This window comes from Danio rerio, chromosome 24 (genome assembly GCF_049306965.1).
Source record: "Danio rerio strain Tuebingen ecotype United States chromosome 24, GRCz12tu, whole genome shotgun sequence".
In the NCBI taxonomy this organism is placed as follows: Eukaryota; Metazoa; Chordata; class Actinopteri; order Cypriniformes; family Danionidae; genus Danio; species Danio rerio.
This window is the reverse complement of record NC_133199.1, coordinates 21476826-21490000: the sequence shown is the minus strand read 5'-3', so window position 1 is coordinate 21490000 and position 13175 is coordinate 21476826. Positions and strand designations below refer to the sequence as shown.

Below are 13175 nucleotides of genomic sequence, written 5' to 3'. Positions count from 1 at the left end.
TGAGATCATGAAATATAGATGGATAGACCTGCAAATGATAAAATAGATAGATGGTGGAAGAGATGGACAGATAGATGACAAAATGATAGATGGATAAATGAATGTAGAGGTTATGAAATGATGGATGGATGGTTGATTGGATAAAGAAATTATAAGTAGACAAGCATTAATTAATATTTCATAGCTAATATGTTAAAATGGACACAATAAATATTTGAATAATTGGATCTCTTCTCTCTGTGTTTGCAGATGGGACGCCCTACACATGGTGGGTGGGCCGCGGTAACGAGAAGCACTTCTACTGGGGCGGATCTGCTCCTGGCATTCAGAAGTGTGCTTGTGGCATCGAGCGCAACTGCAGCGACTCCAAATACTACTGCAACTGTGACGCGGACCAGAAGCAGTGGTGAGCCGACACTTCATTTAACTACCAATATGCTGTTTCCATGACAATCGCCAAAGCCGGCTGTTAATTATAAGCTTTGGACTAAGTTGCTATTTGCGAGTTACTGACCTTCTTAGCCCAGCTATCAGACTTATGAAAGACAAGCATGTCATGTTCCCATCTGCCTTATTGTCTCTCTGTATTCATTAACTAGCGGTGTCTGCTTCATGACGCGGTTGTCTCGACCTCAGCGCTTGTGCAAATGACAAACAGATTGGACTGATAAAGAAGTTTGAGTAAAGCCGAACTCTGATATTTCCATCAACAAAAGCTTTGGCTGGTGTGTTTGGTAGCTTCATTACTAAAGAAAGAGCTGTGGGCGATATTGCAGAGGAAGGGTCATTCGTCCGACGGCCTCCTAGAATGCTGTGGGTTTGTGTTGCTTTGAGACACGTTCATTTACATCCTTCCTAATGGGCCTTTATAAGGCAGCTGTTAATGTCAGTCAGCTGTTAAAGAACTGAGACATTAACAATCTAGCTTAATGCAATACATTCAGTCCTAGATGTGCAAAGTGAAGAGGAGAGGTAGTCTGTTAGTATTTCTATTCCCATAGTGCTTAAAAGGAATATTTCACCCAAACATTTTGTTTGTTTGCTCATCCTCCATTTGTTCAAAACCTGCTTGAGTTTATTTTGAATCAGTTGAACATTACAGAACATATAAAAAAAAATCCTGGTTGCCGTAACCCATTGACTTCCATAGTATTTTTTTTTCCAACCAGCATTTTTCAAAGTATCTTTTTTTGTGTTCAACAGAACAAAGAAACTTTTAAAGCTTTAAAATGATGTTGGAATCAACTTTTCATTTTTGAGTGAACTATCTCTTTAAGCTTAATAATGGAGGAAGTCCAGCCACAAATAAGCAAATTGTTTATTGTTCACTAATATACACTCACTGGCCACTTTATTAGGTACACCTTACTAGTACCAGGTTGAACCCCTTTCGGTCTTCAGAACTGCCTTAATCCTTCATGGCATGGATTCAACAAGGTACTGGAAATTTTCCTCAGAGATTTTGGTCCATATTGACATGATAGCATCACACAGTTGCTGCAGATTTGTCAGCTGCTTTCCTTGATGCGAATCTCCCGTTCCACCACATCCCAAAGGTGCTCTAATTGATTGAGATGACTGTGGAGGCCATTTGAGTACAGGAAACTCATTGACATATTCAAGAAACCAGTCTGAGATGATTTGCGCTTTTTGACATGGTGCATTATCCTGTTAGAAGTAGGCAGCAGAAGATGGGTATACTGTAGTCATAATGGGATGCACATGGTCAGCAACAAAACTCAGGTACCTTTGACTGTGGCATTGATATAATGCTCAATTGGTACTAATGGTCCCAAAGTGTGCCTAGAAAATATCCCCCTCACAATACACCACCACCAGCCTGAACCGTTGATACAAGACAGGATGGATCCATGCTTTCATGTTGTTGATGCCAAATTCTGAACCTACCATTTGAATGTTGCATCTGAAATCGAGACTCATCAGACCAGGCAACATTTTTTCAATCTTCTACGGGTGTACCTAATAAAGTGATCGGTGAGTGTATTTTAGTAATGTGTTACCTAATTTTAAGTATAATGTTCACACAATTTCATATTTGTTGACCTGACTCATTTTAATTAGTTATCTTGTTTTTGGGCAATCGTTCACATGACTTATTAACATTACCTCATTTTCAAGTAGATTTTGTGCACATTTTGTGCTATTTGTTACCATTTAAGTATATTATGCACACACTTTTCAGTTTTGCAACTATATTGTGTGCACAGTTCTAGTTCATGACTTCATTTTAATTATATCATACCACACTTGACTTTACCTGTACATTTTGTAATGTTTAAATACATCATGCATGTAATTTACTAAGTTGTTGCCTCATTCTAAGTACACTGCATCATATTTTTGTTACATATTTCAAATATGATGTGAACACAATTTGCTACCTTACATTAAATAGTCTGTGCATACAATTTTCTAAATTGTTACCCCATTTTAAATAAATAATGCAATTATTATGTTTTAAAGTATATCATTCACACAACTGACTAATCTGTTACCTTGTTTTTGGTATCCATATGCATGCATAACCAACAGCAATTTAAAAACAAAACATGCAAAAATATGTTGTTAAGATAATAATATATGAGATTTTAATAATATTTTAAACACTTAACAAAAAAAAGTCCCCAGTTCCCTCTCGGAAATTGGGTTATCTTACATTAACTAACTAGTCCACACAAAGCAGTTCTACTACTTAATCATTCACACAGAAAAAAAAAAAGTTTTGATAAAAAGTTCAGAGTTATAAAAATGCATTGTTATGCTCAATTTCTGTTTGTGCTCTACATTTTGTATGTATATCAGAGTATTGCACACGTAGCATATCAACATGCTAACATCAGACTCGCAAAATCAGTAGAAAGTCGCATGCAAAGCACTATTACAGTGGTGTGTAGAGTTGCTGTCTATGCAGACCGTTCCAAACTGCTCGCTTATTAGAGTTCATAACAGGTCACAGCCTCAAGGGGACATTCGCACATAATGCAGGTTGTTTTCCATTGTTTTTCTATATATACACACACTTGAGGAGTACGTTTGACCAATGCAGTGTAAAAATGTTTTCTTTTTCATTCCGCTGCCCTTCATTCCACATTTTTAAATGCAAAAATGTGTTTTGTGTGAATGGCCACTTTGAAGGCAACTCACTATATATTGGAGCAGCTGTAGAACTGTGTGCTCTCCACAGGAAGTGTATTGGATGGATTGGTGGAAAGTAATAACCAAACAGATTTTATGTACCGCTGGGTAACTGTGTGTTTGTATAATGTACGTTGCGTTTGTTTGCACTGGTTTCATTATGCTATGTGCTTTGAAATCATTTTTGCAATGCTATATCCTTAAGGTAAACATAGCCTCGGTCCGTGAGTGGGGTCGTATTAACAGGCATGTTTTCCTGCTGGATTTGCTACTTGTGAATATTTAGACTGTTGGAACGTGAGGGTTTTGCCTCTCGTGTTTGCTGGTTTAGCTGAACACACAGTAATATGTGTTAATGGCCCATGCACAGATGGACAGTGGGTTATTGCGCTGCTCTCACCACTTGTCGTAAACCCCAAGCAAACCAAACCACCATGCATAATGGATACAAATTAGGACATTGGATTTCAAAGCAGCACACTTCATTCCTGACCACATTGTTGTTTTTTTCCACAGGTTTACCATCCATAATTGTATTTTTCAAAAGGCATATTGCAAAATGTGAGCATCATTAAAATAATGCTACATGTACCTGAGAGGTCTATGTGTTGAGTATTGTTTATTCATTTTGTAAAGTGTGTGAAGTGAGTGTTTCTACTGATTAAACAAATTGTATTACTGTAATTAAAGAGCTAGTCATCAGTGTCAGAGGGCTGCTTTTGAGAGAAAACAAACATTCCGCTTATTAGTGCATTAATGAGTGTATTAAGTCTTGCCAAGAAGGAGAGCTAAAACTCTTACAGTGATAAGTATGACAGAAATAGTTCATATTAGGTAAATTTTAAGGTGCCATAGAATGAAAATATAGATATATCTAGCTAAATTATGAGTTCAGTGCATTGAAATGGAATAGTGTGACCCTCAAACAACTTTGTTTCCTCAATCTCATGTAAAATGTAGATGAAAACGCAGACTGTTACATTGCATATGGGTTCATTAATATGCACTCCACATGCTATGATTGATTAGCACTCCCCAGGCTGCATTTAATTGGCCACAATGTTTCCTAGTGAGATTACAGCAGTGATATTTTTCCCTTGTTTTCTTACATATATTTCTTACTGTATGTGGGACTCTAATTTTGAAAACAGGAGAGACGGGGAAAGTAAAGCTTCAAGCTTTAGGAAGTTTTCCGTCAGACATGTTTACCATGCTTCAGAACAAAAAATGTGAAATTTACAGATTATATATTTATCCAGTACCACCCTGAAAAAGGCTTATGGTCTGTTTTAATGTATCTTTTGTTAGTTTAATATGTATGTTGTTAAATTTTTCACACGTTTATAATGAGGCAACAAATATATAGGTTTCTAATAAAAAGTGTTTAAAAAAATAAAAAAATAAACCTGTGTGATATCTGCCATACCGTATCTTCCATGTATGTGCCCGAAGAATTTATTTGCAAAGCCCTGAATATTGCCTTTAAAATGAGTAGTAAATTTGACATTATAACTTTATAATAACTACACACTATGACTGATTTAATAAGCATTAGCAAATAGTCAATTAATTGTTCTTATGCATTAGCTCTATATTAATAAATGTTAGTAAGCAGTATATAGCTGCAGATACAAACGCTCTATTCTTGACTTTAAAATGTCCTTAATATATATATATATATATATATATATATATATATATATATATATATATATATATATATATATATATATATATATATATACATATATATATATACATATATATACATATATATATACATACATACATATATATATATATATATATATATATAAATATATATATATATATATATATATATATATATATATATATATATATATATATATATATATATATATATATATATATATATATTTATATATATATATATATATATATAGTTGAAGTCAAGAATTATTAGGCTAATAATTTTGTCCCTAAAATGGTTCATAAAAAATTCAAAACTGCTTTTATTCTAGCCGAAATATAACAAATAAGACTTTCTCCAAAAGAAAAAAATATATTATCAGACATACTGTGAAAATGTCCTTGCTCTGTTAAACATCATTTGGAAAATATTTAAAAAAGAAGAAAAAAAATTGAAGGAAGCTAATAATTAATATTAATTAATTAATTAATATTACTAATAATAATGTCAAAAATAGAGCATCTGTATCTGCAGTTATAAACTGCTTACTAACATCTGTTAATATAGAGTTCACTATTTGGTAATGCTTAATGAAAGATGCATACTATTGGAGTTTTACCACATGTTTTATTAAATTATATGCTAGGCTTGTGTGATATAATAACCATATGGCCGAGATATTCTTACACTAATCTTTCATGGGTAAACTACACTCTCAGAAATAAAGGTACGGGAGCTGTCACGGGCAGTACCTTTTCAAAAGGTAAATATTTGTACCTGAAGGGTTCATAATCGTACCTCAAAGGTACTTTTTGGGTAAATTTGAGTACTGATATGCACCCATATCGTCCCGCTGTGGATTCTTACAAATATGTATCTTTTGAAAGGTACTGCCCCAGTGACAGCTCCTGTACCTTCATTTCTGAGAGTGCACACTAGCACTAGATTAACAATATCATTTTATTTGTTGTGTATATTGAAGTTTTCTGTCAGTCTTTACAATTATCAAGTAAAGCCCAACTTAGGTTGCGTGATTTAAAAAAAAAAAATTCCTTTTGATTGTAACTTGTCAGACTGAACAATGATCAAGACACTACACATCAACGCTACAGATGCCACAGACGAATCAATCTATAACTTGTGCTATGAAATTATACCTCACAGCAAACATCAATCAGCACTATGTAACATTAATTTTACTCATAACATGCCTTCATAATAAAATCTGATTTTATTTTATTTTAATTTTTTTACTTTTGCCCAAGGTGGTTTAAAGCTGTTGCGCTGATTGCATCATCAGGGTCAGTTCTTTCATTGGTTCTTAGTTTGATGCATGTCTTAAAAGCATCACTCTGCAGGAAAGTATCTGAAATCTTCTGACACTTTCAGCATTTCTTCAGACGGTAAATTTGATTGCAACAGCAATTAACTGGCTGTTGTTGAGCATGTCAAAACAGTGATCAAAGACAACAAATTTCAGCCTAGGGCATAGGGATATTTTAAGATTCCCAAAATGTGTGTGAGACATCCAAATCATGGCTGAAAAGCGTCATGTATGTGTGGCACTGCAAAATCTGTAAATTAATATTACAATGTGAAGTAAAGATTTTCTAAGTTCAGATAGGGAGCAATAAAGTATGAGGAAGTATAGGGATTAATGAATACAATGTAGGGATCTTCTCTTGCGAATGTTTCCATGTTGTGTTCAATAAAAACATGAAAACATATAATATATGTATAATGTTAGTTTAGCTAACTGTTTTTTTTTATTGTTGTGACATTAGATGAACACATTTATATGAAATGTATGCCGAAATCCAGTTATCCCAAAAGGTTCACATGCTTTTTCTTGTAACACTATTAAGTTCGAAGTAAACATAACTGAACATTGAAAAAAACAGTACTCAGTAAACTCACAAAAATGAATCATGTCTTGTATAATTAGCCTGTTAAACATCAGTCTGCGTCAAGATTTTTCTCTAGATACTGATTACTCGATACTGACAGCACCACCTATACACATTTGACGGACTGGCCCCCGAGCTACATTTCATGCACATGTACGAAAATTGTCAAACACATCAAACATGCCAAAACCTTCAAAAAAGTATCTTGAAGCAAAATCTCAAACCCAACAGGAAGTCAGATATTTTTAACTTTCTCTGCCAAAAAAGGGCAGTTTTTGTCATTTCTAGGCGTTGTACTTTAATGAACTCCTCCTTGGGATTTCATCAGATCAACACCAAAATTGTGTTTTGTCATGTTCTTGGCGAAAATTAAATTGTGAAGATCTAGAGTCTTTGTCGAAGGGCATGTTTGTGGTGGTCTCTCAAACTTTGTTTATTTTCCACGAAACAGGAAGTTGCTATAACTCTGGCATACATTGTCCAATCTGCCTCAAAATTCAAAAGTTTGATAACAGTCTTGACCTGAACATGTTTACATGCCAATTAGTGATGCACGGATGGCAGTTATATTAGCCGATAATCCATGAGTCGGGCGAGTTGGGTAATAAAAAATACATTATGATTAATTGCGGGTGGGTTGCAGGTGGATGTAGAGGGACATGGCAGTGGACCAGCGAAAAAGCTGAGAGTTGGCTTTGCAGAATGGGAAGATGAGACGCCCAAACTAATGAATGAAATGCTAAAGTATTGTTTAAACTTTCAGTTAGAGGAGCCATCAGAAGAAAATCTGCTATCGTTCTGTGAGAAACATTCCTTCAACAAGCGGTGCAAGCGAACACTCATTCTGTGCAGCTGGCCATGTTTTGGAGGCGAGGGGGAATCGCCCGAATTTAGGCATAGTAGAAGCTGTTCTTTTTTTTGCACAGTGCAGAAGTTTGCAGAAGTTTGGCATAAATCTGTGATTTTATAAGATTTTTAAAAATAGCTTAAATTGTTGTCCCCTGTTCTCTGTCATCCTAAGGGTGCGAGGTCCCTTTCATCGCTGCTTGTAGCTTTAATGTTAATATGTTATTGTTCTTGCTTTGTACTGTTACCGTTTTGACCATAAAGCAACTGCTCAGTTCAGTGTTGACGCTTTGTGAATAAACTAAACAGCGCTAAAACACTTAAAAGCACAAGTGTGAACTGTGAATGCAATTTACTGTAGGTGCAAATTAAACTCTATATTTACAGTAAATGCACCTTGACCCACACATGCAAGTCAAAATAAAGTGGTTTTATTGTAAGCGGAAAAGAGAAATAAGTCAATGTTTTTTTACCTCCACTAATTCTCAACTAATTCAAAATTGCTTTGTTTGGTAGGAGGGATGATTCCGGACTTCTGGTGTATAAAGACCATTTACCGGTCAGTCAAGTGGCTGTCGGGGACACAAATCGACCCGGTTCGGAAGCCAAGTTGACCGTGGGACCTCTTCGTTGCCATGGAGACCGTAAGTCTGTTTCTTTATTTAAATAATATCCTGCTTTGGCTCACAAAAAATGCTCTTGTGTATTATTGCATGAGCATAAAGGACTGCTTAGGTTGTTAATGTTTTTTTTTTTTTTTCAAATTTAACTGTGAAATGTTGTTTGCACACTGCTTTTCCTTCACATGTGTGATTATTGTTACTTAGTGCAAGTCTAAATGAAGCTTTACATGTTGACTTTCTGTTGAAATCATAGACTGTAAAAGATGTGGACATAGTATCCGTGACGTCACCCATAGGTTTCTGAAGAGCACAAATTAAGCTACAAGTAGGTGTGGTTAACCATTGCCATTTTGTTCGCACGTCATTGAACCAGCTGGGGTGCCCAAAAAAGGGCTAAGAGGCGAAGCATCAGTGGAGCTAAACATGCCTGCCAGCATATTTGCTTAGACTGGCTTTTCTTTAGGGGAAACACTTAATACATCATCACCTGTGACTCGTTTGTGTTCTGACCACATGTGCTTGGATGTATACTATATCAATAAAGTGTTTAGTGTTTACATTGAGCCACTAAACATTGTTCTTAAGGTGTTTTTCTACAGGAGGAAGATTGCAAATAAGTCTCAAATACTTCAAATATAGTCTGCGTTAGTAAATGCAAGGCTATTTATGAAATCCAGGCATAACACTGTATGACAATGTTTCAGATGACTGTTTGCTAGCCTACAGCTAATCAATCTGTCTGATACTAGAGTGCATTACAGGTTTAAAGAAAACTATAAATGATAAAGTATCTTAAATAAAACAAATACATTTATAGAGATGGTATATAAGAATTGCCCTCACCTGGAAAATGGAAGCTGCTTGAATAGTTTGTGAGCACAATTAAGTGCACACAGCATGTCATATTATCTGATAATTGTAGGAAATAATTTCAAAATTGACTATGTAAAGCTACATAAAACAATAAAAAAATGATGTATATGCCAAGCTCAGCGGCTAATCAGCCGGAATCAGCTGAGGTGACATAACAGCGATCAGCAAGACCTAGCTAGTCACTCAAGTGACCATGCTCTTAATAATGTAGACTTAATATAACTGCATAAAAATAAAACAGATGAGTTAAAAAAAATGCACCACCTTACTGTTGTCATACAGGGTAATATTAGCTTTATGTACCAAAACCATCTTTTGTACCAGGATCTAAACATGGTTTTATCAGCTGTAAAATAGGTCAATTTAGCATGGCAGTTAGTTAACGTGTGGAGTTCCTGGAGCCAGACCCCAAAGGCGAGTCGATGAACTGGAGTTTTAGTTAGTTCTGTATTGGCTTCACAAGGGAGAGCGGGAGGTTGCCATTTGGTTGTAATCTATTGCCAAAGGGCTTGTTTTAATGGCATCTTTATTAAATAGATGTTTAGCACTTTTCAAGGTCAGCCTGTTGTCAATAGACATTAAAAAAAGACAGAAAGCCAGATGCCTCCAGCATAACTATACTGATGCTGTTATCACCAATCAAACTTTTCAATCATCATTACATCCCACAGAGGTCTCCTGCCAGTCATTTTTTAAATTGGTGTCAATAGCCTGCTTGCAATATCTTTATTAATTTTTTTTTTTTTTAGAGCAATTGTGCATAACTCACGAAGGAGACATTAAAACAGTGCCTTTTTTAGATGGATGCAATTATAAATGCCCAAGTTTCACCAGAGCGAGACAGAGAACCCAAGGGTAAAATACAGAGCCATCCCTCACTATCATCACCATGTGAAATGATGCATTTGTATGCCTCATTATTCCTGTTAATTGTATCTGGCTTATTACTTAGATCAGGTGCATTCAATTATACTCACCTGTTAGACAAGAACGTTGAATGCTGTGGGTTTTTTCCGCTTTTATTTTTTTCTTTTGTTCCTGCACACCTGTGACTTGAAACTGTTTGTCCGGCTATTCAGTTCACTTGCGTTTTAGGGTTGTTCCAAGCAACACTTAGGAACATGTGTATTTCTGTTTTGTATCCTGACCAAGGTGAAATGCCATAATTTTCACATTTGTGAATATAAATTGACATTGTTTATCCATTGAGTTGTTTTTTTCTATAGTTTATTATTCACTTTTTCAATTCAATTCACCGTAATTTGTATAGCGCTTTTACAATGTAGATTGTATCAAAGCAGCTTCACATAAAAGGTCAAAGTAAATTGGAACAGTGTAGTTCAGTTTTTTAGTGTTTAAGTTCAGTTCAGGGCTGCGTTTCCCGATAACGATTGATCTTAGCACTTAAGAGCGTTTTCTACGAGTCATTTTGCGAACGTTCGTTATTGTTTCACGTGCGTTTCCCAAAAATGCACTTAACACAATTGCACGTAGCCCAGCTAACTTAGGAGTCGCTATCCGTTTGTTAAGTGCTGAAATGTCACGCTATAGAATGGCTCGTTATTGTTGCACATGTTATAGCAATCCATATAATTGTTCTTCTACTTGTGTGAATGTATATTCAACTCGAATAACATAAAAAAAATATTTTTGAGCCAGTTTAAAAACATAAATTAACTGGAAATGTCGTACTGTAAAAACACTGTCTTGCTCCAATCTCGCATAAAACTAATTCTAACAGTTCTTGCCGGAAATGACATCAGCATCATTTTCGATATTTATATGAAACCTTAATTAAGTAGACTTATTTAACAATTTCTTTATCAAAAATTGCTTATCTCACATCAAAATAAATAAATAAGTAAATAAATAAATAAATAAATAAGCTCTTACATTTATTTTTGAAAAGTTTAGCCTAATTATCCCCACCTGATGTGCATTTGCTAATAGGACAAAAATATAAATGAATAGAGATACGTACAAATAAAATGAATAATGACTTTGAAGAGAAGTAAATTGTAGGTGCAATTTGCCGGTTGTCCAGCAGGTGCCCTCATAACTCTGTCTCCTTACGATGCACTTAAGGCTTTACGATTACTCCAGAGCACTCGTAGATCCACTAAGATTTTCAAGTGCTACTTAAGTTACGATGCTTTTGGGAAACAGACCGTAATATTAAGATCAGTCGTACGATCATTTCTACGAACTTCTTAGGCTTACGATGCTTTTGGGAAACGCAGCCCAGCTCAGTTCAGTGTGGTTTAATAATCACTACTGAGGGTTTAGACACTGGAGAGCAAATCCATTGATGCGCAGCTCTACAGATCCCAAACCATGCAAGCTAGTGGCGACAGCGGAGAGGGAAAAAAAAAAACCTCACCAATAAGCGAAAAAGAAGAAGAAAAAAAACCTTGAGAGAAACCAGACTCATTTGGGCACAACCATTTTAATTTCTCCGCTGGCCAAACGTCTTGTGCAGAGCTGCAGTCTCAGCAGTGGAGGCTGGAGGCTGGAGGCTGGGCCTCAGCAAAGACTCGTCTGTCCCTGGGGTGTCACAGGAATAAATCTCATGCGCTCCACTCCTCCATGACCACTACAGCAGCTGCTCAGGATTCGGCCTGGTCCAGGATATGGAAACCTTGGGATCATCTCGTCTCCGGTCTTGGATCAATCTGAGGACCTCAGAATGAGTATCCCCTGATGGAAATGGAGAATAAAGAGAATAATAAGCATAGGTGCTGTTCATAGTGTATATAAACATGATGCAGAAACCTGTATGGAAACCCACTAAGTGATGCACGGAGTGTATGTTTTACTGAACAGATAGGTTTTTAATCTAGTTATGAATTGGGAGAGTGTGTCTGAGCCTCGGACATTATCAGGAAGGCTATTCCAGAGTTTAGGAGTCATAACCAAGAAGGTTCGGCCTCCTTTACTCGACATTGCTATTCTAGGTACTACCAGAAGCCCTGAGTTTTGAGATCTTAAAGAGCGAGTTGGATTATAGTGAGACAGAAGGTTGGTTAGATAAACAGGAGCTAGATTATTTAACGCTTTATATGTAAGAAGCAATATTTTAAATTCAGTACAAAACTTAACAGGCAACCAGTGTAAGGAGGATAAAATTGGGGTGATATGATCATATTTTCTAGACCAGTTAAAAACTCTGACAGCTGTATTTTGTACTAGCTGAAGTCTGTTAATAGAGGATGCTGGGCAGTGTGTTATAGTAGTCCAGCCTAGAAATCATAAAAGCATGGACTAGCTTTTCTGCATCTGAGATGGACAGCATACTTTGTAATTTAGCGTTATTTCTCAGATAAAAGAAGGCAGTTTTTGTGACATGGGATATATGTTTTTCAAAAGATAGATTGCTGTCTAATATGACACCCAGATCTTTTATAGTAGCAATAACACTAACTTTCTATCCCTCTAATTGTAGATTGAGTTGCGAGATCTGCTGTGTACAGGATTTAGGCCCAATAAGTAATAATTTTGTTTTGTGTAAGAGAAGAAAATTGTTGGTCTTTAACATCTTTAATATACTTATTTAGCTTAGACAGTTCAGACATCTCATCAGGCTTAGTTGAAATATATAATTGAGTATCATCTGCATTGCAGTGAAAGCTGATCCCATGTCTTCTAATAATGTCACCCAGAGGTTGCATGTACATTGTAAACAGCAAAGGGCCTAAAACTGATCCTTGAGGCACCCCATACTTTACTAGGCTGACTTGTGAAGGCTGTCCATTAATGTACACAAACTGGTAACGATCAGTAAAGTATGACTTAAACCACTGTAGAGCTTGTCCCTGGACACCTGCAGACTTTAAGCGATTTATGAGGATATTGTGGTCAATGGTGTCAAATGCTGCACTAAGATTAAGTAAAACTAATAGTGAGATGCACCCTTGGTCAGCAGCTAAGAGTAGATTATTGGGTCCCACTTTATATTAAGTGGCCTTAACTAATATGTACTTACACAGGAATTAATAGTTTGTTAAAATGTACTTATAGTGTAAATACATGCGTTTACTTTGTACTTATGCTTGATTAAATACATGTATGTAATTACATCTGTAGTTAACTTTTGTAGTT

At 35.8% G+C, this 13175-nt stretch overlaps 1 protein-coding gene and 1 long non-coding RNA gene across 6 annotated transcripts in view; one reads left to right on the top strand and one right to left on the bottom strand.

Moving 5' to 3' along the window:
* cntnap2a (contactin associated protein 2a) overlaps positions 1–13175 on the top strand; it is a 760628-nt gene that overhangs the window by 562034 nt on the left and 185419 nt on the right. For 3 of the 5 annotated variants that reach the window (XR_012399148.1, XM_009297353.4, NM_001281991.1), the window contains 2 exon segments: positions 250–406; positions 8098–8225. Coding sequence is in view for 3 of the 5 variants with exons in the window: in XM_009297353.4 (XP_009295628.1) it covers positions 250–406; positions 8098–8225 (285 nt within the window). In the remaining 2 variants the exon portion in view is untranslated. 5 annotated transcript variants of the gene reach the window in all.
* LOC110438351 (uncharacterized) overlaps positions 11505–13175 on the bottom strand; it is a 29614-nt gene continuing 27943 nt past the window's right edge. Inside the window, exon 2 of the long non-coding RNA XR_002456626.2 lies at positions 11505–11774. This is a non-coding gene — a long non-coding RNA (uncharacterized lncRNA). The remainder of the gene's footprint in view (positions 11775–13175) is intronic.